Here is a 22749-nt window from a genome sequence, read left to right on the forward strand (position 1 = left end):
TATGTACTTAACAAAAAAAGGTGAAATAACTGAAAACATGTTTTATATTCTAGTTTCTTCAAAATAGCCACCCTTTGCTCTGATTACTGCTTTGCACACTCTTGGCATTCTCTCGATGAGCTTTTTTTTCACTTTTTTCATTATTTATTTATTTTTATTTTTTTTCATTATTTTCATTATTTATTTATTTCAGGCAATGACATAAAAAAGTACAAAGTTGACAACACATAATAATATAAATTAATATAGTGCAAAAGGTAATGTATAGTATGTAATGCATGATGTAATGCTTCAAGGGGTAGTCCCCTGAAGTGGTTTTCACTTCACAGGTGTCATAGTTTTGATGCTTTCAGTGACAATCTACAAGGTAAATAATCTTGAAAATAAAAAAACGCATTGAAATGAGAAGGTGTGTCCAAATTTTTGGCCTGTACTATATATATATATATATATATACATATATATATATACATATATATATATATATATGTCTTAATAAGGTTATCCAAAAAATAGTGCTCGATACCGTAGTAGAGCGCAATATATGTATGTGTGGGAAAAAAAAAATCACAAGACTATTTCATCTCTACAGGCCTGTTTCATGAGGGGGGGTACCCTCAATCATCAGAAGATGATTGAGGGTACCCCCCCTCATGAAACAGGCCTGTAGAGATGAAATAGAGATGAAATAGTCTTGTGATTTTTTTTCCCACACATACATATATATATATATATATATATATATATATACCGTATTTTTTGGAGTATAAGTCGCACCGGAGTATAAGTCGCACCTGCCGAAAATGCATAATAAAGAAGGAAAAAAACATATATAAATCGCACTGGAGCCCGGCCAAACTATGAAAAAAACTGCGACTTATAGTCCGAAAAATACGGTATATATATATATATGTATATATATATATATGTATATATATAAATATGTATATATATATATATATATATATATATATGTATATATATATGTATATTCCTCGCGCACTAATTGACTGAAAGAGTGCACACTTGATGTCACGTTATCAATGGAAAAAATTAATTTTTAGACAATATGATATGCCTGAGCGGCTAGGAGACACCGAGAGTAACAAGCAGTAGAAATTGGATTAGAAAGGACGGATTTAAAAAAAAACATAAAAAACTTTTTTTTTTTAAACTTGGGACATAACGGCCCGCGGGCCTCCAAAAGCCGTAGTTTGGAGACCCCTGATTTAGGCAAACGGCCACACCAATTTCCCCCGCAGAGAAAAGTAGTGTTAAAAACAGTGTTTATAGCGGCCATTTATTTTTGCATACCAGAATTTTTTTTTTTTACTGCGTATAGCGGCCACTAATATCTAACTTTGCTGCCATGATGCATAACAATGATGAATGGAGTTTCAGTTGTTATTATTTGTTTACTCTTTTTAGGATAAACTTGCTACAATAAAGCAACTTTTTCACTTCTGATACAATACTGATATTGGAGCCTTGACAACTGGCTGATACCGATATTGACCGATATCAGCACTAATTATTTATACTTTTATTATTTTGTAGTGTGGAATGTTAGAAAAAAAATGATGAAATTAAATTATTTAAACAGATAATGTTTGATATGGCGAACTACAGCCTATTTATTATTAACTGTCTGGAATGGACTTATGCTGTCCTTAAGTTAAGGTGGAGTAGTATTTTTTTTTCTGGCTACACTCAGAAGACACGACAATCTTTTTCGCACATGACGCAATAAGTTAAGTAATGTGGACAGGACACGTTTGTTACTAGATACGTGCTTATACGTTTCTGCCTTGGAGACTTGGTATCTATAGATAATATGCAAACGTAATGATTTGATACTTGTTTATATTGAGAGATGTGGTGTTTTAGACAATACTTACATATGTCTAGCTCAGTGTTTTTCAACCTTTTTGAGCCATAAGGCACATTTTTTTTCATTGAAAAAAAGCGGAGGCACACCACCAGCAGAAAACAATAAAAAATGAAACTCAGTAGCCGATATTGACAATAAAAAGTTGTTCTCGCAATTGTTGGATATGACTTCAAACCATAACCAAGCATGCATCACTATAGCTCTTGTCTCAAAGTAGGTGTACTGTCACCACCTGTCACATCAAGCCGTGACTTATTTGGAGTTTTTTGGTATGTTCCTGTGTGTAGTGTTTTACTTCTTGTCTTGCGCTCCTATTTTGGATTTTCCTGTTTTGTTGGTATTTTCCTGTAGCAGTTTCATGTCTTCCTTGAGCGCTATTCTCCGCACCAGCTTTTGTTTTAGCAATCAAGGCTATTTATGTTGTCGCTAGCCTTCTTCGCGGCGACATTGTTGATTGTCATGTCATGTACGGATGTACTTTGTGGACGCCGTCTGCTCCACACGCTATAAGTCTTTGCTGTCGTCCAGCATTCTGTTTTTGTTTACTTTGCAACCAGTTCAGTTTTAGTTTCGTGTTGCATAGCCTTCCCTAAGCTTCAATGCCTTTTCTTAGCGGCACTAGCCTTTTGTTTATTTTTGGTTTAAGCATTCGATACCTTTTTGTCTGCATATTGTGATCACGACAAACCATGTTCCGACATCTACAAAGCAATGAGCTACCTGCTGCCACCTGCTGATATGGAAGAGTATTACATGGTTACTTTGCCAAGCTTTAGACCGCACCGACACTCAACAACGACACATTTGCCGATTATTATTACTGGTTTGCAAAAAATATTTTTAACCAAAATAGGTGACATTACATAATCTCCCACGGCAAACCAGACTGTATCTCACGGCACACTGGTTTGCCGCGGCACAGTGGTTGAAAAACACTGCTCTAGCTTGTGTGCTTAGCTGTTGTGTAGCTGCTAGCTAAATGATTTGACGAAAATACAACAGAAAGTCAAACTTGTGCTTATTGGAGGATATTTAGATGTTAACTGGCTTTCCAGCTTTGCACAAGTATACGTGCTGCAGGACCGCTTATATCGGAGATTTTAGATGCTAGCCGTTATCATCCAATACTTGTTTTTTTTCCGATATCGGGCCGAATCAAGACAACCCTTCTATTAAAGTTTTATAAATGATGATGCTCGCATGCTATTAAAGTTTGACACTTTTATAAATGATGATGCTCGCATGCGGTTTGCGTAAACCTACTACGGATGTTCGCATACAAGGCGGGCGGGGGCCGTAAGTACCACACTGTGGAAGACTCTCGCTTCCGGTTTCTTCCGACCACCAATTACCAACATGCCAGGCTCTTCCAGGTTGACAATAATGTTTTATTTTTCAATAAATTGTCTTTCGTGAGCTTTTCAGCAATCGTTTACTACAAACTAAGCACATGAATGGTTTCTCTCCAGTGTGTAGTCTGTCTCGCTCGTGCTCCAACACCAACTCAACTCTCCTCCCCGGCTGCTGCCTTTTAACAAAGCGACAGGTGATCAGACAACCAGGCCCAGGTGGACCATCTACGCACCTGTCGCTGATCTCGCAGCCGGTCTTGGCACACCCCGTTTCGCTGCAGGTCCGCAGGCCACGCCCCCACCCCCACACACACTTAGGTCCGCATACACATCATATTAACCCACGCCAACCAGCACTCTCTTTTTTTCTTGTCACTCACATGTTATCATAGCATTACTAAACCAACAAATCGTATGATGGCCCAAGACTTAGTGGTTTAAAGACCTACTGAAACCCACTACTACCGACCACGCAGTCTGATAGATTATATATCAATGATGAAATCTTAACATTGCAACACATGCTAGTTTACTAAAGTGCAATTTTAAATTTCGCGCGACATATCCTGCTGAAAACGTCTCGGTATGATGACGTCAGCGCGTAACGTCGCGGATTGTAGCGGACATTTTGAGACAGCATGGTGGCCAGCTATTAAGTCTCTGTTTTCATCGCAACATTCCACAGTATTCTGGACATCTGTGTTGGTGAATCTTTTGCAATTTGTTCAATGAACAATGGAGACAGCAAAGAAGAAAGCTGTAGGTGGGAAGCGATGTATTGCGGCTGACTGCAGCAACACAAACACAGCCGGTGTTTCATTGTTTACATTCCCGAAAGATGACAGTCAATCTTTACCATTGGCCTGTGGAGAACTGGAACAACAAAGACTCTTACCAGGAGGACTTTGAGTTGGATGCGCAGACGCGGTACCGTGAGTACACATGCAGCTGCGGCTTCCAAACATTTGATCGCTTGCCCGTATGTGCGTGCCGCTATGTGCATGTCACGTACGTAACTTTGGGGACTTTGGGGAAATATATGTGCTGTATGAACTTTGGGGAGGTGAACGGTACTTTGGGCTGTGGGATTGAGTGTGTTGTGCAGGTGTTTGAGTTGTACTGGCGGGTTATATGGACGGGAGGGGGGAGGTGTTTGTTATGCGGGATTCATTTGTGGCATATTAAATATAAGCCTGGTTGTGTTGTGACTAATAGTAAATAAACACAAGACATATATATACTCTGTTTTAGTCATTCCCAGCTGAATATCAGGTCCCACCCGCCTCTCACAGCATCTTCCCTATATGAATCGCTCCCACTGCCCTCTAGTCCTTCACTCTCACTTTCCTCATCCACAAATCTTTCATCCTCGCTCAAATTAATGGGGAAATCGTTGCTTTCTCGGTCCGAATCGCTCTCGCTGCTGGTGGCCATGATTGTAAACAATGTGCAGATGGGAGGAGCTCCACAACCTGTGACGTCACGCTACTCGTCTGCTTCTTCCGGTACAGGCAAGGCTTTTTTATCAGCGACCAAAAGTTGCGAACTTTATCGTCGATGTTCTCTACTAAATCCTTTCAGCAAAAATATGGCAATATCGCGAAATGATCAAGTATGACACATAGAATGGACCTGCTATCCCCGTTTGAATAAGAAAATCGCATTTCAGTAGACCTTTAAGCACAGCACTTGGTACTGCACAGCGGACTGTAAAACAAGTGTGTCAATGTCTCCCGTCAGGGGTGGAGGACCCCATGCAGCATGGTAGAGGCGTAGCGCTTGCAGATTTCAACCGGGACGGAAAGACCGACATCGTGTACGGCAACTGGAATGGACCTCATCGTCTCTACATGCAGCTTAACAACCGCAAGCAGAAGTTCAAGGTAGGTAGCGTGGCTGCTTCCATACTGTATTACATGGGAATGATAATGGTCATTTTTTATTGCAAACAAGTTGAGAGGGTGCACTATACTTCCCACATGGAAGTACATCATGCCTAAGAGAGTAGGAAGAAGCAGGCCTTATTTCATTCTACCATTTCTCTTCGTCACTATAAATGCAGTTTGTTTACTTCCTGTGTTCAACATGGGGTTGATGCACAATAGGGCTTGAAAGGGTGATGTCGTACATTTTTGGCATCTGAATAGTTTATTTAAAGTTAAAGTTAAAATACCGCTGATAGTCACACACACACTAGGTGTGGTGAAATTACCCTCTGCGTTTGACCCGTCTCCTTGTTCCACCCCCTGGGTGGTGAGGGGAGCAGTGAGCAGCAGCAGTGTCCACGCTCGGGAATCATTTTGGTGATTTAACCCCCCAATTCCAACCCTATAATAGCCTACTATCAAAATGACTATGTGTCGCAGACTGAAGCAAATCTTCGTTGACAGAAATGTTGAATTTGAATATTTATTCTACATATTTTTACAACATTAGAAAATATTAGTAAATCAGAGGCTACTCAGAAGGTGAGATAACTTCTAGAAATTACTGGCTTATAATGGCCAAAGATATAGATGTGTGTGTCCAAGTTAAAGGAAACTGCAGGCTGTTTTCTTTTAATAGATGAATTACAATCTTTGGCAAGCTAGGTAATGTTTGCTGTGGTCTGGAACAACATGGCACACAAACAACTATCTGAAATGCAGCCAATATTACATACAGATAATGCGTCATGAGTAGGGATGATGTTTGTTAAGAAATTATCGATTTCCACGCCATTATCGAATCCTCTTATCGAACCGATTCTCTTATCGAATCCAGATAGGTTGTTGTATATGGAAAAAAAACACACAATACTTGGTTTGACAAAAGCTCACTTTTATTTTTTTAGGAAAAAAATACAATAAAATAAATAAATAAATATTGACTGTTAGTGCCCCTTTAAGTGGGCCATCTAAGAAAAGTGCATGCATTTGTATTGTACAGCACTTTACATTTGAAACAAATCTCAGCATAATAGTGTTGTTTACTTTTTGCTCCATTACATGTCAGCAAAATACAATTATTAACCTACTTGTATTCGTCTGTGTTCACCGAGAATTCTACGTTTCCTTTGACTTTTGTTCATTTTGTATATATATATAACTTTCAAATTCTAAATACAGCGACTAAAAGGCTCCAGTAGGTTAAGGTGTTGAATAAAACTCCTCCACTAAATTACATTTCAGGTGAATAGGAGCCGTCTGTGGACGACTCTTACTCGTTCGTGTCATTACTTCTTCAATAAACAAAGCCAAACATGCTGATATTGATTATGATTATGATTCTGAGGGGGTAGCTTGTGCAATTTGCATAGAGACGGGCTCTCAAAAGAACACATTACAACTGTGCATCGTTCACTTGAAAGAGCCGTTCGAAAGACTCGACCCGTTCGCGAACGTCACATCTCTATGGTGAACGAACCTTATTGATCCCGATGGAAGGTGTGATTACTTAATTTACATTTTATTGACAACTGCTCTGCAGTGTACACATGCATGAAAGAGCGCTAGCGACTGAGATGTGCTTTACTTTGTTTAAATCGGTGAAGTCATCCAGCATCCTTCAGGAAGTGAATACATCTTCATTGGGGTCAATTAAGGGGTTAATGTGTGACGCGTATAGCCTGCAGATAGCGCCATCAACATGATACACTACGTTTATACGTGTTCTCGCAAACACACTCACAACAAATAGGATTAGATGTGTTATTTTTCTTTTTCGGTCTCGAGCTTGTTAAATCAGGAGTTCACAGCAAATTTAAGACCTCCTTTCCACACTTCACCCGCGCTGACATTCCTGCACGCGGTGCTGACCTTTTGGCTCGCGTAATGAAGCTGTTGTATCAGTCCAGTAAACCGCTAATTAAATCGGGCTGAAGCAGCAGCTTGCCGCCGCAGTGAAAAGTGCAGATTAGGCCTGTTTGTGCTTTAATTAAAATCTATTACCTCGCTTTGCTTTGCAACAGTTTTTACACACACAGAGCAAGCAGATAGGCCTTGATTAACATGGTGGAGCCCCTAAAGTCGAATGCCTCCGAGGAGGTACCATTCAGTACTACACCAACATTATTTGGCTTTTTTGCACATATCAAACATTTTTGTTACATATAATCCAATAAGAGTATCAGCTTTAGCAATGCGCATTGATTTAATAAGGGCTGTAGAACCATAGAATTAAAGAGCTATGGAACATAGACCCCAAAAGTTCCATACGTCTATAGGCCTAGCAAGTGCCGTAGAACCAACATATTCCCCAGACCCATAGACCTCAAATGTGCCATACCAGCAAGTGCCGTAGCACTAGCAAGTTTCGCAGAAACAACATGTGCTACCGAATCAAAAGTGCCATAGACCCTTAGAACCAATAAGTGACTTTGTACCAAGAAGTGCCATAGAATTAACAAATGCCATAGACAAATGGAACCATTACATACACGTGCCGTAGAACCATACACCAGTGACGTGCGATGAGGTTGATGGCTGGTGAGGCACTGACTTCATCACAGTCAGATTTACAAACATATGAACCCTAAAGAGTATCTTATTCACCATTTGATTGGCAGAAGTTAACGGGTTATGTTTAAAAGCTCATACCAGCATTCTTCCCTGCTTGGCACTCAGCATCAAGGGTTGGAAATGGGGGTTAAATCACCAAAAATTATTCCCGGGCGCGGCGCTGCTGCTGCTCACTGCTCCGCTCACCTCCCAGGGGGTGATCAAGGGATGGGTCAAATGCAGACGACAAATTTCACCACACCTAGTGTGTGTGTGACAATCATTGGTACTTTAACTAAACTTTAGCTTTACACATACAAACTGTAGCACACAAAAAAGCACATTTAATTAAAAAAACGTTATTATGGTCTTACCTTTACTTATAAGTGCGGGAACAGTGGTGTTCGTGTTGGAGGAGTTGTGAATGAATGAAATATGAAATCCATGCTGCAGTCTGCAGGTGTACCTAATGTTGTGTCCCTGCAGTCATTCACGGCTCCTCCGGTGCGAGCATTGTTGTTTTTGCACTTTTTGGCTTCTTGTTAAGTGACTTTTTTGGGTGGATTCGGTCTTGCACGTGGAGGGTTTGGGTGTGGGCTTTGGTTGGTGTGGCGCTCCCGTCGGGGGGTGCATTCTGCGGCAGGGGTGCATTAACTGGCACCAGGAGGCGGGATTACTGCGAGCCTCACACAGTGCGTCTTCGCAGCAGTTTTATGATTGCTCAGCACAAGAAATACGTTACACACATACAGTTGTTGACAAAATACACTGTACATTATATACCTCAGCTAACTAAACTATGGAAATGTATAATATAATTCATATAGCAATACGGTCTCACTGCACAGCAGGCCAGCAGTTAGCCGAGTCCGCAATCCATGTTGAGGCACAACTGAGTGACGTGCTTCAACTGGCTGCTGATCACCGCACCGTCTCTTCTCAGTATTTGAACGGCAAATGTGAAAATTCAGCGATGTTGAATAAAAATAATCTAAAACTGGTGAAGTTAAATGGAAAATAACTTTATAGTATAATCACTGAATACATATAACAATTTAATTAATTTTTTTTCTTTTTAAATTTTTTTTCTTTCCATGATGGCAGGTGAGGCCCCGCCTCCAGTGACCGCACGTCACTGCCATAGACCCAAAAATGGGCCTGAGTCCCATAGAACCAACAAGTGCAAAGGAACCAACAAGTGCCATAGTACCATATGGCATGGCGTAGTGGGTAGAGCAACCGTGCCAGAAACCTGAGGGTTGCAGGTTCGCTCCCCGCCTCTTACCATCCAAAAAAAAAAAAAAAATCGCTGCCGTTGTGTCATTGGGTGGGACACTTCACCCTTTGCCCCCGGTGCCGCTCACACCGGTGAATTGAATGATAGGTGATGGTCGGAGGGGCCGTCGGCGCAAATTGCAGCCACGCTTCCGTCAGTCTACCCCAGGGCAGCTGTGGCTATGAAAGTAGCTTACCACCACCAGGTGTGAATGATTGATGGGTTCTACATGTAAAGCGACTTTGGGTACTTAGAAAAGCGCTATATAAATCCCAGTTATTATTATTATTATTACCATAGTCCAAAAAATGCCATAGAACAAAAAGTGTCATTGAACCATAGAACTAACGAGTGTCGTAAAACTATAAAACAATCTAGTGCCGTAGTCCCATAGACCCAACAAGTGAAATAGCACCAATAAGTGCAATACTACCAAGGCACCAACAAGTAACTTAGTCCAAAAACTGTTACAGAACCATAGTGTAGTGGAATTTCTGACCTTGTGAACCATATTTTGTGTCTGTCGAAGTCCGAAAAGAGAACGAGGTCGAAAAGCATTAAGAATGTCTGCTCGTTTCTCTTTTTTCTATTCTGAACCATTGAAGGACCATATGTGGGTTATAGTTGAATGAGTGGTCGGTCTGACCATTCTACAAAATGTTTTGATTGTTTGTTATGGCTAAAGGATTCAAGGAGGTTGCAGAATAAACAGGTCCAAAACAACGGGACCTTGACACATGAGGAAAACAGATAAATGGCCAAGTAGACCAAGTCTATGTGTGATTCGTATGATTCTCGATTCATCAAACGTCTCCGGAGGACGTTGTCTGTTTGCATTGGCAATTCAATCCAACCGTGTACCATTTGATTATGGGTAAATAAAACTTTTGTACCAAATTCACTTTTGTTGCTGTTTAAGATTCAGACCTTCCACCACAATAGTATTACGAGTGCTGTGAAGCCACAGAATGATCTGGTGCCATAGAACCATGGCACCAACATGTGTCGCAGAACCATAGACCTCAAACTGTCACATCTTGTTGTTGGTGACGAACCCCAATATGCAGAGATGACAGGCTTTGTCCAGGAAAACATGATTTATTGTTCATAAAATAAAGGAAAAAACACAAACCAGGAACTAGGAAAAGGAAACAGGATGCCAGGGAAACAGGAACTGAAAGATGAGGAACAAAAAGACAGCAAGCTACAAACAGCTACAGAATATAGCTTACCGCTACCACATCCAGCTACACTGACATCGACAAGTAGAAATGACAATAATCCAGCCCCGACTGGAGGGGAAGGCAGGTCCAAATAGCAGCCGGCTGATTGACTCCAGGTGTGGCCAGGTGCCAATCAGCCGCAGCTGAGGGGAAGCAGCACTCAGGGAGATAATCAGGAAATAACCAAATAAGAGCGCTGACAGGAAATGACAGAGGAAAAACCAAAACATAACCAAACTGTCAGGGACAAGCTTGACACAAACGTGCCATACAACTATAGAACCAGCAAGTGCCGTAGCACTAGCAAGTTTCGTCGAAACATGTGCTACCGAATCATAGAACCAAATGGAACCATCACATACACGTGTCGTAGGGTGCCATAAAACCAACATGTGTTGTAGAACCATAGAGCTAAAACGTGCCATAGAACCAGCGAATGTCGTAGGACCAACAAGTGCCACAGAAACATGTGCCACAGACCTACAGAACTAAAAAGTGCCATAGAACCTTAGAACCAACAAGTGACATAGAACGAAAAGTGCCATAAAATCAACAAGTGCCAAAGACAAATAGAACCAACACGTACACGTGTTGTAGAACCATAGTCCCAAATATGGGCCATATGTCTATGTCTATTATATTTGATTTCTGCCGTCTAAAATGTTGACATACACAAACATGCGCCTTAGAACGATAAAACTAACAAGTGTCATACAACCAACACGTGTCGTAGAACCCATTCATCCATCCATCCATTTTCTACCGCTTGTCCCCTTTTTGGGGTGCTGGAGCCTATCTCAGCTGCATTCGGGCGGAAGTGGGGGGTACACCCTGGACAAGTCGCCACCTCATCGCAGGGCCAACACAGATAGTCAGACAACATTCACACATTAGGGCTATTTAGTGTTGCCAATCAACCTATCTTTGGAGTACCTGGTGGGTACCCGGACAGAACCCACGCAGTCACGGGGACAACATGCAAACTCCACACAGAAAGACCCCGAGCCTGGGGATTGAACCCAGGACCGTCGTGTTGTGAGGCACATGCACTAACCCCTGTTTCACCGTGCTGACCTGGTGTAGTACCATAGAACCAAAAAGTACCATAAAATCATCAATAGAATTAACAAGTGTTGTAGAACCATAAAACCAAAGAATGCCACAGAACCATAAAATCAACAACCAACAAGTGCCGTAGACCCATAGATCATAGAATAAAAAAAGTGCCGTAGACCCATGGATCATAGAACCAATAAGTGCCATAGACCCATAGATCATAGAACAAACATGTGCCGTAGACCCATAGATCATAGAACCAATAAGTACCGTAGCCACATAAGCATTCTTCGATGTTCCTTCAGGTAACATGGTTATGGTTCTATAATAAGAGCAGCCTGACACAGGAACAGACTATTTCTATCTTCATTATTTATTTCCTGTGGGCAAACCAAATTCAACTCCACCAAGGGGTGTTAAAAGTGAAACATTGTGATACCGTAAGAGAGGAAGAAGAACAGTGGATTTTTGACCCTTGTGACAATTAAGCGTGTTTGATTAAAAAGCGAGAGCCGTTGGCCCCCAAAGCCTTCCTATGGCTTAAGGACCTCATGTTTTTCTTAGATTTAGACAAAATTCAATATAATCTGAGGGGTACACCAAAACAATTTGACTTGACCTGGGGATGCATAATTAGTTTTAAAGGTAGATTAAAGACACAATAGGATAAATGTGACACACTGTTGACAATTAGAGATGTCCGGTAATATCGGCCTGCCGATATCATCGGCCGATAAATGCGTTAAAATGTAATATCGGAAATTATTGGTATCTGTTTTTTTTATTATCGGTGTCGTTTTTTTTTTTGTATTTTTATTTATTCAATATTTTTTTATTAAATCAACATAAAAAACACAAGATATACTTACAATTAGTGCACCAACCCAAAAAATCTCCCTCCCCCATTTACACTCATTCACACTCATTCACACAAAAGGGTTTCTTCTTTCTGTTATTAATATTCTGGTTCCTACATTATATATCAATATATATCAATACAGTCTGCAAGAGATACAGTCCGTAAGCACACATGATTGTGCGTGCTGATGGTCCACTAATAGTACTAACCTTTAACAGTTCATTTCATTCTATGTAACTGTTTTTATATTGTTTTACTTTCTTTTTTATTCAATAAAATGTTTTTAATTTATTTATCTTATTTTATAAAAATTGTTAAAAGTACGTTATCTTCATCATACCTGGTTGTCCAAATTAGGCATAATAATGTGTTAATTGCATGACTGCATATATCGGTTGATATCGGTATCGGTTGATATCGGTATCGGTAATTAAAGAGTTGGACAATATCGGATATCGGCAAAAAGCCATTATCGGACATCACTATTGACAATGAACCGTTTTTTTTGTTGTTGTTATTTTTATCCAGTGACACTTCTCTATATGTTTGTGATTTTTATTTTTGTTGTTACTTTTTTTTCCCTTTTAGTCAGTAAGTTTGATTCTCTATCTGCTTGTGGTGAAGAGGAAGGCAGTATATTGCGACCCACTGTGACTGAAATGTAGGACGGGGGGAAGGAGGGGGTGTTATTATTTAACTTTTATTATTTTATTTATTTATTTTTTTCGTATTTTGTATTTTTTTATTCATTTTTTTGGGGGGGGGGGGTTTGGACAAAAAAAACATGTCTGTTTTCTCAGTACCTGTATTATGATTTCCCTATCAAATTAATAAATAAATGATATTAAATTTTTTTTTTAAAAAGGCGAGAACCGAGAGGCACATCACAACACAACCAAACTTCACCTTCATTGTTCATCCGTAAAGTTAAGATAGAATGCTGTTTGTTTTTGCTAAACATGTTTATTACACTTATATGGCAGTTAAACATATTATTTTGTGACATCGCTGTTGTTAAAAGTTTTATGATGGTGATACTTTGACCTTGGAGCAGACTATTCTTCCTCCCATTATTTACTAAGGACAAGTCCAATCTCAGAGCTTTCACATAATAGTTCTGATGAAATATTCAGTATATTGGACCTGTCCTTATTGGAAATACATGCTGTTCATACTCTTCAACGCAGTGACAACCTCACACATGTATGGTTTCTCCCCTTTCCCTGCAAAGCTTGTGTTTTTCCTGCAGCACATTTGCAGTAGTAAAGTGAGTATCCATCATACATCTACTCCGCCCTCTTTCCCTCCTTCATGGCCTCAGTCGGCCATTGCCTCTCCTTCACCTTAAAAAGCAAGAAGGTCACCCCCTCTAGGCAGCTTTATGAGCCTTATAATTAAAACATGGTGTAAATACTGAAGGTAGTGAAGGGCTGCTCTATAATTCTTTCCCGACTTATCACCGCATCAGTGAAGCAGGAAGACATCTGTTACTTTCACGTCCAAAAACAGACTGATGAGGTTTTTTTTGTTTGTGTGTGTGTGTGTGTGTGTGTGTGTGTGTGTAGCTTACTTTTCTGATAGTATTACATTTTTAGTGAGAGCGTGAGCATTGACAGATCAATGTTTGACTCAAGGACAACTGGACTAGATTATTATTGCAGTTTTGTTGAGGAACATGACCTGGCGACCTCAAAGTTATCCGATCCTGGGCTACCTTTTTATACTGCTGAAGCCAAGAAGTTGAAATAAAAAGATGTACAAATACAAGACAAAGGTTTTTACCTGGTTTGAAACAATGTTTTTTCATGTCTTCCCAGGACATCGCCTCACAGAAGTTTTCCATGCCATCCCCAGTCCGCACCGTTATTGCAGCCGACTTTGACAACGACAACGAGCTGGAAGTTTTCTTCAATAACATCGCCTACAGGGGGCCCTCGGCCAATAGACTGTTTAGGTATGCACTACCTGGTTCCTTTTTTTAATTTTTTGACCGTGACCGTCTATCGAGCTGAATGCACAAGTTACACTGAGTGACCACAACAAGTGATACACCTGCACAATCCTGCAATCCACAATCATACTGAGAGCTATTTAAAAAAAAATATTATGGTTAAGTTGTTTCGCTACTTGAGAATTAATATTCTGTTACGATGCACTGCAGTTCAATACCACTGCGAACTGCACACACAGTAATAAACATCAGGGTTTCTCAATTCCCATACATTCCTTTATTTGTGGCAGGCAGCAGCACTAATTAATGTTTCAACCTTCATAAAATATTTTCATAACTTTTAGGATGATACATGTACTTACAACTAGAGAGTCTATATCGCTTTCACTGGCACTTAGCAACTTTGAGGAGCGTGGCAGGAACCCTCACAATGACCACAGAACTTTCCTCCAGAAGGTCTTATCTTTGTCCATGTGATGTCAGATGAAAGAAAAATTGAGCTGTTTGGCCACAATACCCAGCAATATGTTTGGAGGAGAAAAGGTGAGGCCTTTAATCCCAGGAACACCATGCATACCGTTAAGCATGGTGGTGGTAGTATTATGCTCTGGGCCTGTTTTGCTGCCAATTGAACTGCTGCTTTACAAAGAGTAAATGGGACAATGAAAAAGGAGGATTATCTCCAAATTCTTCAGGACAACCTAAAATCATCAGCCCGGAGGTTGGGTCTTGGGCGCAGTTGGGTGTTCCGACAAGACAATGACCCCAAACACACATCAAAAGTGGTAAAGGAATGGCTAAATAAGGCTAGAATTAAGATTGTAGAATGGCCTTCCTAAAGTTCTGACTTAAACGTGTAGACAATGCTGAAGAAACAAGTCCATGTCAAAAAAATTTAGCTGAACTGCACTAATTTTGTCAACATGAGTGGACAAAAATTCAAGCAGAAACTTGCCAGAAGCTTGTGGATGGCTACCAAAAGCGCATTATTGCAGTGAAACTTGCCAAGGGACATGTAACCAAATATTAACATTGCTGTATGTATACTTTTGACCCAGCCACACAAAAAACTACAAAAGTGCTGTCTTTCTTTACGGCATATGTCACTCCCCCTTTCACCATTCGCTAAAAAAACAGAAGTCGATGCGAAAGACTACGTGCCGCCAGAAAACAAAAACAAGAAGAAGAACGCCTATGTGTAATTACTGCTATCATGGCCGAAGCTCCGAAACAGCCAAAGAAACGAAAAGTTTTGTCTGAGGAGACAAAAAAAGAAAAACAGCTTACCCGGAAAAAGGACAGTCACGATCAACATTCACTCGCTGGCGTGAGCTCAAAGATGAGGAGGGATTTTCGTCCGATGCTGCCTTGGCACTGTTCCTGCTAAACTAGTAAGGGACTTTTGATGTTCAAATCAAAATGATAATGCTAATGTTAGCCAAATTTGCATGGTAGCAATTAATACCCACCAGCGTGATAGTTTCACTACTACTTCCTTCTAAAATAATCTCTTTCTTTGCTGTGGACGTCCCAAACTGATGCACAGATGAGTGGTTAGAATAGAATAGAATGGAATGGACTTTATTGTCATTATATTTGCATATAACGAGATTAAGGACTCCAACTTTAGGTGCGGTAGTGGGAACACATATGGGATAAAAATAAATTACACAAGAGGTAATAAAGATACAACTAAGAATTGAAATAAACAGACTACTATCCAATAAAAATAATAAGCAATCCTGTACAATTTACAAAACAATATACACAAAATACTGTACAATATACAGAGCAAGACAAGAGTACCGGCGTAATAAATAACAATCAGTGTCGGATGTATTGTACTCGAAGGGTAATATTGCACAATAAGGATAAGGTTAAGGGAGTTTTGTGGTTTTAAACTGTGACTGCACCACAGTGCTAGTGACAGCGTGTGTGCGTGTCAGCAGGGCGGCTGGATACGAGGAGGACAGTTCGGCTTTTTTATTGATTAGAAAGTTGAGCCATCACTCCCTTGTTATGTTTGTTTCATATATAGTACAGTCCCGCATATTACCTTATAGCAGGGGTCCCCAAACCGGATACGGCACCGCTAGCGTCCAAAATCCGGCCCGCAGGAAGTCCCAAGTTAAAAAAATAATAATAATAATAATTTTTAACTATTATTTTTTAAAATCTGTCCTTTCTAATCCATTTTCTACCGCTTGTTACTCTCGGTGTCTCCTAGCATATTGTCTAAAAATGCATTTTCCCATCAATAAAGTAACATCATTGTGCTCGGAATATATATATATACATATGTATATATACAGCCCGGCCCCCAGGCAAAATGTTTTAACCCAATGTGGCCCCCGAGTCAAAAAGTTTGGGCACCCCTGCCTTATAGTGTGTTTAACCTCTAAAGGCCCTAGTGGCCACATGCGTGGACAGCACCTTTTAGCTCTTATTTCCAAAATTGTGTACACTACTGAATTGGGGTGTTACGGCCGCTTATGTGGACACTTATGCTGTCATCTGGTGGTGTCAGAAGAGTATAACATACAATGGAATTTGGAAAAAAAAAGTGTAAAAATAAGAATTAGCATGTCACTAAACATGAAGTACACGTTTGTTACTTATGGATTAAGTACATCATATAAAAAGATGATTCTTAGTTTTTATTGTAATTAGGGTCCAATAAGCCCAAATAGCAAAGAAAAATATAAAAAAGCTTGTAAAGAAACAGCTTGGGCCTTAAGAGGTTAAAATGAACAAACTTTTTACTAAAATATAGACTTTTGTCAAGGCCAATCATGATTAGAATTTTTTCTTATAGGGAAATTTGCTTCAACAATCGTTTCTATTTCGTAATAAATGGAGGTTCCGCTGCAGTGATATTTTTGACGTGTCCAGGAAACATACGCCAACATACTGTGCAAAATTAAAACAATACTTGTAAGTCAATGACTTTATGTTCTTTTGTTGAATAAGGTTTGTTGAGATGTTGGCCATTGCTATGCCATAATGGCAGATTATGCAAATTTAGCCCCGCCTCCCAATACTGAACATATTGTTAAAAGTCATATATTTTCCAGTGAATGTATTTCTTCTTTGTTGGGTTGCAGGTGTGTCTGCAGGTGTACTTAATGCCGGGGCCCTGTATGCTTGGAAGATTGTAAAACATCCCAAGCCAAGAATTCTTATCTGGCATCCCGCTTCCTGCACACATGGGTGACTCTTTCATTAAGACACTTTTAGGTTGGGTCTCCTTGCGAGATAATATTAATGAACTCAGCCCTCGCCCTCTAAATACAATCTTAAGATGCGTATCAAGCTGATGGAGCTTAATTGTAGCATAAAACCAGACTGCTTGAATAAACAACAACAACAACAAAAAAACATGTAATGAATGTTGCCATTAGGGGATGAATCCAAACATGTGGAATATCAATAATCAGTCCAAGCCCCAGCGATTTTCTGGATGAAAACACTCCTGCTTGCCAGGTCACTGAGGGAGAGTTTGTCTTTTTGGAGCTGATGATGGCCTGACGACAGGGTCACTGCGCCGAAACACTTGGCTCTGTCGTCGTTTGTTATGAAAATAAAGCAACTAATTTCGCTCTGCTCTCAGGTCATAAAGAAGCGAGCTCGATGCTTCTGTTGTGCCAGGACTAATTAATCCACTATATGACCATCAATTTTTAGCTGAGGTGGGCCTTTGAGCCACAATCATTGAACTGGGATATGTTTATAATTACTATATTGTCCTGTTCAGGTTATTATAAGATCCATTTGTGCTGATTCAGTGGAAACACCGTATTGCATTCTAGATGTGATGTCATGATCCATGGTCCGGATTAGGTTTTGTTATGTTCTGTTAGTTTTGGACTCCATTAGTTCCTGTTTTTGTGCACCCTTGTTTGTTTTAGTTACCATGGTTACTTATTATTTCCATCTGTCTCTGATTAATGTTCGCCCGCTCACCTGCTTCCTGAGCACTAATCAGAGGCATTATATAAGTAACCATGGTAACTAAAACAAACAAGGGTGCACAAAAACAGGAACTCATGGAGTCCAAAACTAACAGAACATAACAAAACATGATCCGGACCATGGATCATGACATGTGATTTAGGTATACTTTGTTTTTTGTTAGTAACCCGTCCCTGTAGGTCGGACGAAAACCGAATTGTAAGGAAACTTTTTCCCATCAGAAATCATGTATATCCAATCAATTGGTTCTAGATACCTGGAATATTAACACAAACATCACTTTGCCTTTATTGAAGTTCAAGTTAAAGTCCCAACGATAGTCACTCACACACTCGAGGTGTGATGAAATGATCCTCTGCATTTGACCCATCCCCATGTTCACCCCCTGGGAAGTGAGGGGAACAGTGAGCAGCAGCGGTGGCCACGCTCAGGGATAATTTTTTGGTGATATTGCATTAACCATGTAAACAAGCAGACTAATCACACAATTTATTTTGACCGTATATGCTCATTTACCGTGACCGTTGATGGTTGTTATACGGTCAGTGATGAGTGCAAAGCTGAGTAACGAGACTGCAGCTGGTGTGCTCGCTGGCAAGTTTTACTCCAAAAATACTCCCTGACTGGACTTTTGATAAAACTGTTTTGAGCAAATAAATGACGCGCATTCAAAAAAAGCATGTAAAAATGTTCCTGGATGACTTTCGGACTGTAAAATTGCATTTGTATCCGAGTATTGGGGTCTTTTTGAATAATTAAAATACGCAAGTGAGTAATAACCTGTGATTAATCATGGTTTATCCCAATTCAAAGTTGTGATTAATCTGATTTTTTTTTTTTTTAAACTCATTCAACAGCACAAATATGTTTTAAATCACGCAAACCTTTAGTAGATCAGGCTCGCTGTGTACGGAAATCAAGGCAAAAAAGTCTTGCTCCGGACACTGATCAGTGTTCCTTACTGTACAATATCTGCTCTCACTGGGATGCCGACTGATGCGATGTTCATAGCTTCCCGTTTAGATGAAAAATTAATCATAATCCCCTCGAGGGGTTTAAAAACGAGCATATTTGCGTGTCTTTCACCCCATCGCCGGGTCTAAGTTGGATGTCAGATTTGACCAACCTTTCGGTTCATGACTACATCCTTCTACTATCCAGGTAAGAGGCATGATTTATCATCGAGAATAACTTTCTCCAACTCAGAGGCGATGCAGCAGCTCACCACTCAGTATGTCAATATATATATAAAAAAAAAAAAAATCATTCCTGAATCGCATCGGGACCACAAATATCGAATCGAATCGTTGTTAAAACGAATCTTTACACCTTATATATATTTATATGATATGTATATATATATATATATATATATATATATATTAGAGATAAATGCGTTAAAATGTAATATCGGAAATTTTCGGTATCGTTTTTTTTTTTTATCGGTATCGTTTTTTTGTTTTTGTTTTTAAATTTTTTTGTTTTTTTTAATTAAATCCACATAAAAAACACAAGATACACTTACAATTAGTGCACCAACCCAAAAAACCTTCCTCCCCCATTCTCATTCACACAAAAGGGTTGTTTCTTTCTGTTATTAATATTCTGGTTCCTACATTATATATCAATATATATCAATACAGTCTGCAAGGGATAAAGTCCGTAAGCACACATGATTGTGCGTGCTGATGGTCCACTAATAGTACTAACCTTTAACAGTTAATTTTACTCATTTTCATTAATTACTAGTTTCAATGTAACTGTTTTTATATTGTTTTACTTTCTTTTTTATTCAAGAAAATGTTTTTAATTTATTTATCTTATTTTATTTTATAATTTTTTTTAAAAGTACCTTATCTTCACCGTACCTGGTTGTCCAAATTAGGCATAATAATGTGTTAATTCCACGACTGCATATATCGGTTGATATCGGTATCGGTTGATATCGGTATCGGTAATTAAAGAGTTGGACAATATCGGATATCGGCAAAAAGCCATTATCGGACATCCCTAATATATATATATATATTATTATATATTTTTTTTTAAGACAAAGCTTTGTATTGCTATTATTGGCTGATTTCAGCATTTTTGTTTTATTCTCATTGTGCTCCTTGCTGTTTTCCGAACACTGATAAGTGGGGCGTACGAACATCGAGGTCCCACTTTTGTTGTATTTTGAAAAGGAAGGTTTTAGTCAAATCAGGGAGTGTTGAATTTGTCCAACTTGGGTTTTTCCATGAAATAAACTAAGCCTTTTGATTATAAAACGATCAAGACCGAGAAGCATCACTATAATTATGCTCAACTGATAACCAAAATACCACCACAATACATTATTTTATGTTTAAGATGGATTTCATTACATTCTCCCGTCTCCCCTCAGGCAGGAGACTACGGTCCATCCAGACCCACACCTCCCGCCACCGGAACAGTTTTTTCCCCTCGGCCATCAGGCACATGAACAATAACAAGATCTGATAGCTCAATTACAGCTGATTTTATTACCTATTCTGTGGTATATGTGTTCTATGTTGCACGATTGCGCCAAGTAAAATTCCTAGTTTGTGAACCCGTTCTCAAACAATGGCAATACAAACTCTTCTGATTCTGATTCTGATTCTGATTCTGATTGTGCTTGAGTACCTAATGTTGTGTCTATTGTCATTGGAGGTGAGCGACACGAGAGTGACAGTCTGACCTTATCTTATTAACAGGGTGAGCAGGAGAGAGCATGGAGACCCGCAGATCGAGGAGCTTAATATTGGCGAGGCGTCCGAACCAGAGGGACGTGGAACCGGTGAGAGTTGATGAGACGTTGTCCTGCAACTTGAGAGATCATGTTGTCAGACTGACAAAACAAACATATTTAAAAAAATGACCCTGCTGTTCCTTTTTATGCCATTAGATGGCACTAGAACTCCACTTCTGTGCATTGTCTATTATGTGCCTCATTACTGTGCTGGCTCTCCAGGAGCTGTAGCTACAGACTTTGATGGAGATGGTCGTCTGGAGCTGCTGGTGTCTCACGGGGAAAGTGCAGCGCAACCGCTTTCTGTCTACAAAGTCAACCTGGTAGGTGTTGTGAAACCACAAATGCAATAATGATGGTGCTTCATGCTCTTTTTCTCCTCTCTGTGTGTATCCCCAAGGGAACCACCAACTCGTGGCTGCGCGTGATTCCCCGCACCAAGTTTGGTGCTTTCGCTAGAGGAGCTAAAGTGGTGGTGTACACCAAGAGGAGTGGACCCCACACACGTATCATCGATGGAGGTTCAGGGTACCTCTGTGAGATGGAGCCCGTTGCGCACTTTGGCCTTGGTAAGAAGCATACTATATAGCAGTTGTCACCACCCTTGCATACGGTACAGGTCAAACGTTTGGACACACCTTCTCATCTTTATTTTCATGACTATTTACATTGTAGATTGTCACTGAAGACATCAAAACTATGAATGAACACATGTGGAGTTATATACTTAAAAAAAAAAAAATGAAATAACTGAAAGCATGTTTTATATTCTAGTTTCTTCAAAATAGCCACCCTTTGCTCTGATTACTGCTTTGCACACTCTTGGCATTCTCTCGGTGAGCTTCAAGAGGTAGTCACCTGAAATGGTTTTCACTTCACAGGTGTGATTGAAGCTCATCGAGAGAATGCCAAGAGTGTGCAAAACAGTAATCAGAGCAAAGGGTGGCTATTTTGAAGGAAGTAGAATATAAAACATGTTTTCAGTTATTTCACCTTTTTTTGTACATAACGCCACATGTGTTCATTCATAGTTTTGATGCCTTCAGTGACAATCTACAATGTAAATAGTCATGAAAATAAAGAAAACGCATTGAATGAGTAGAAGGTGTGTCCAAACTTTTGGCCTGTACTATATATATGTATATATATATATATATATATATATATATATATATATATATATATATATATATATATATATATATATATATATATATATATTATGGCTGCAACAGCTAATCGATTCAAATCGATTATAAAAATTGTTGCCGATTAATTTAGTCATCGATTCGTTGGATCTATGCTATGCGCATGCGCAGAAACGTATTTGTTTTATTTTTAATTTTAAATTTTTTTTTTAAATTTTAATTTTTTTTATAAACCTTTATTTATTAACTGCAACATTTACAAACCAATAATCAAAATACGTATGGTGCCAGTATGCTGATTTTTTTCAATAAAATACTGTAAAGGATAGAAATGTAGTTTGTCTCTGTCTGTATATATATATATATATTATATATATATATATATATATATATATATATATATATATATATATATATATATATATATATATATATATATATATATGTATGTATGTATGTATATATATATATATATATATATATATATATATATATATATATATATGTATGTATATATATATATATATATATAATATATATATATATATGTATATATATATATATAATATAAATATATATATATATATGTATATATATATATATATATATACGTGTGTATATATGTAAATGTATATGTACATATATATGTACATGTGTATGTATATATATATATATATATATGTATATGTATATATATATATATATATGTATATGTGTATAAACGTATATATATATGTGTATATATGTATGTATATATATATATATATATATATATATATATATATATATAT

General features: G+C 38.8%; 1 protein-coding gene across 1 annotated transcript in view; it reads left to right on the plus strand.

Annotated features, from left to right (window-relative positions):
• Window positions 1–22749, plus strand: part of crtac1b (cartilage acidic protein 1b) — an 86192-nt gene that overhangs the window by 46795 nt on the left and 16648 nt on the right. The window contains exons 7-11 of the mRNA XM_061949300.1: window positions 4984–5126; window positions 13953–14089; window positions 20776–20858; window positions 21033–21133; window positions 21211–21379. Coding sequence (XP_061805284.1) covers window positions 4984–5126; window positions 13953–14089; window positions 20776–20858; window positions 21033–21133; window positions 21211–21379 — 633 coding nt within the window. The remainder of the gene's footprint in view (window positions 1–4983; window positions 5127–13952; window positions 14090–20775; window positions 20859–21032; window positions 21134–21210; window positions 21380–22749) is intronic.

The sequence above is a fragment of the Nerophis lumbriciformis genome, linkage group LG02, assembly GCF_033978685.3.
Source record: "Nerophis lumbriciformis linkage group LG02, RoL_Nlum_v2.1, whole genome shotgun sequence".
NCBI lineage: Eukaryota > Metazoa > Chordata > Actinopteri > Syngnathiformes > Syngnathidae > Nerophis > Nerophis lumbriciformis.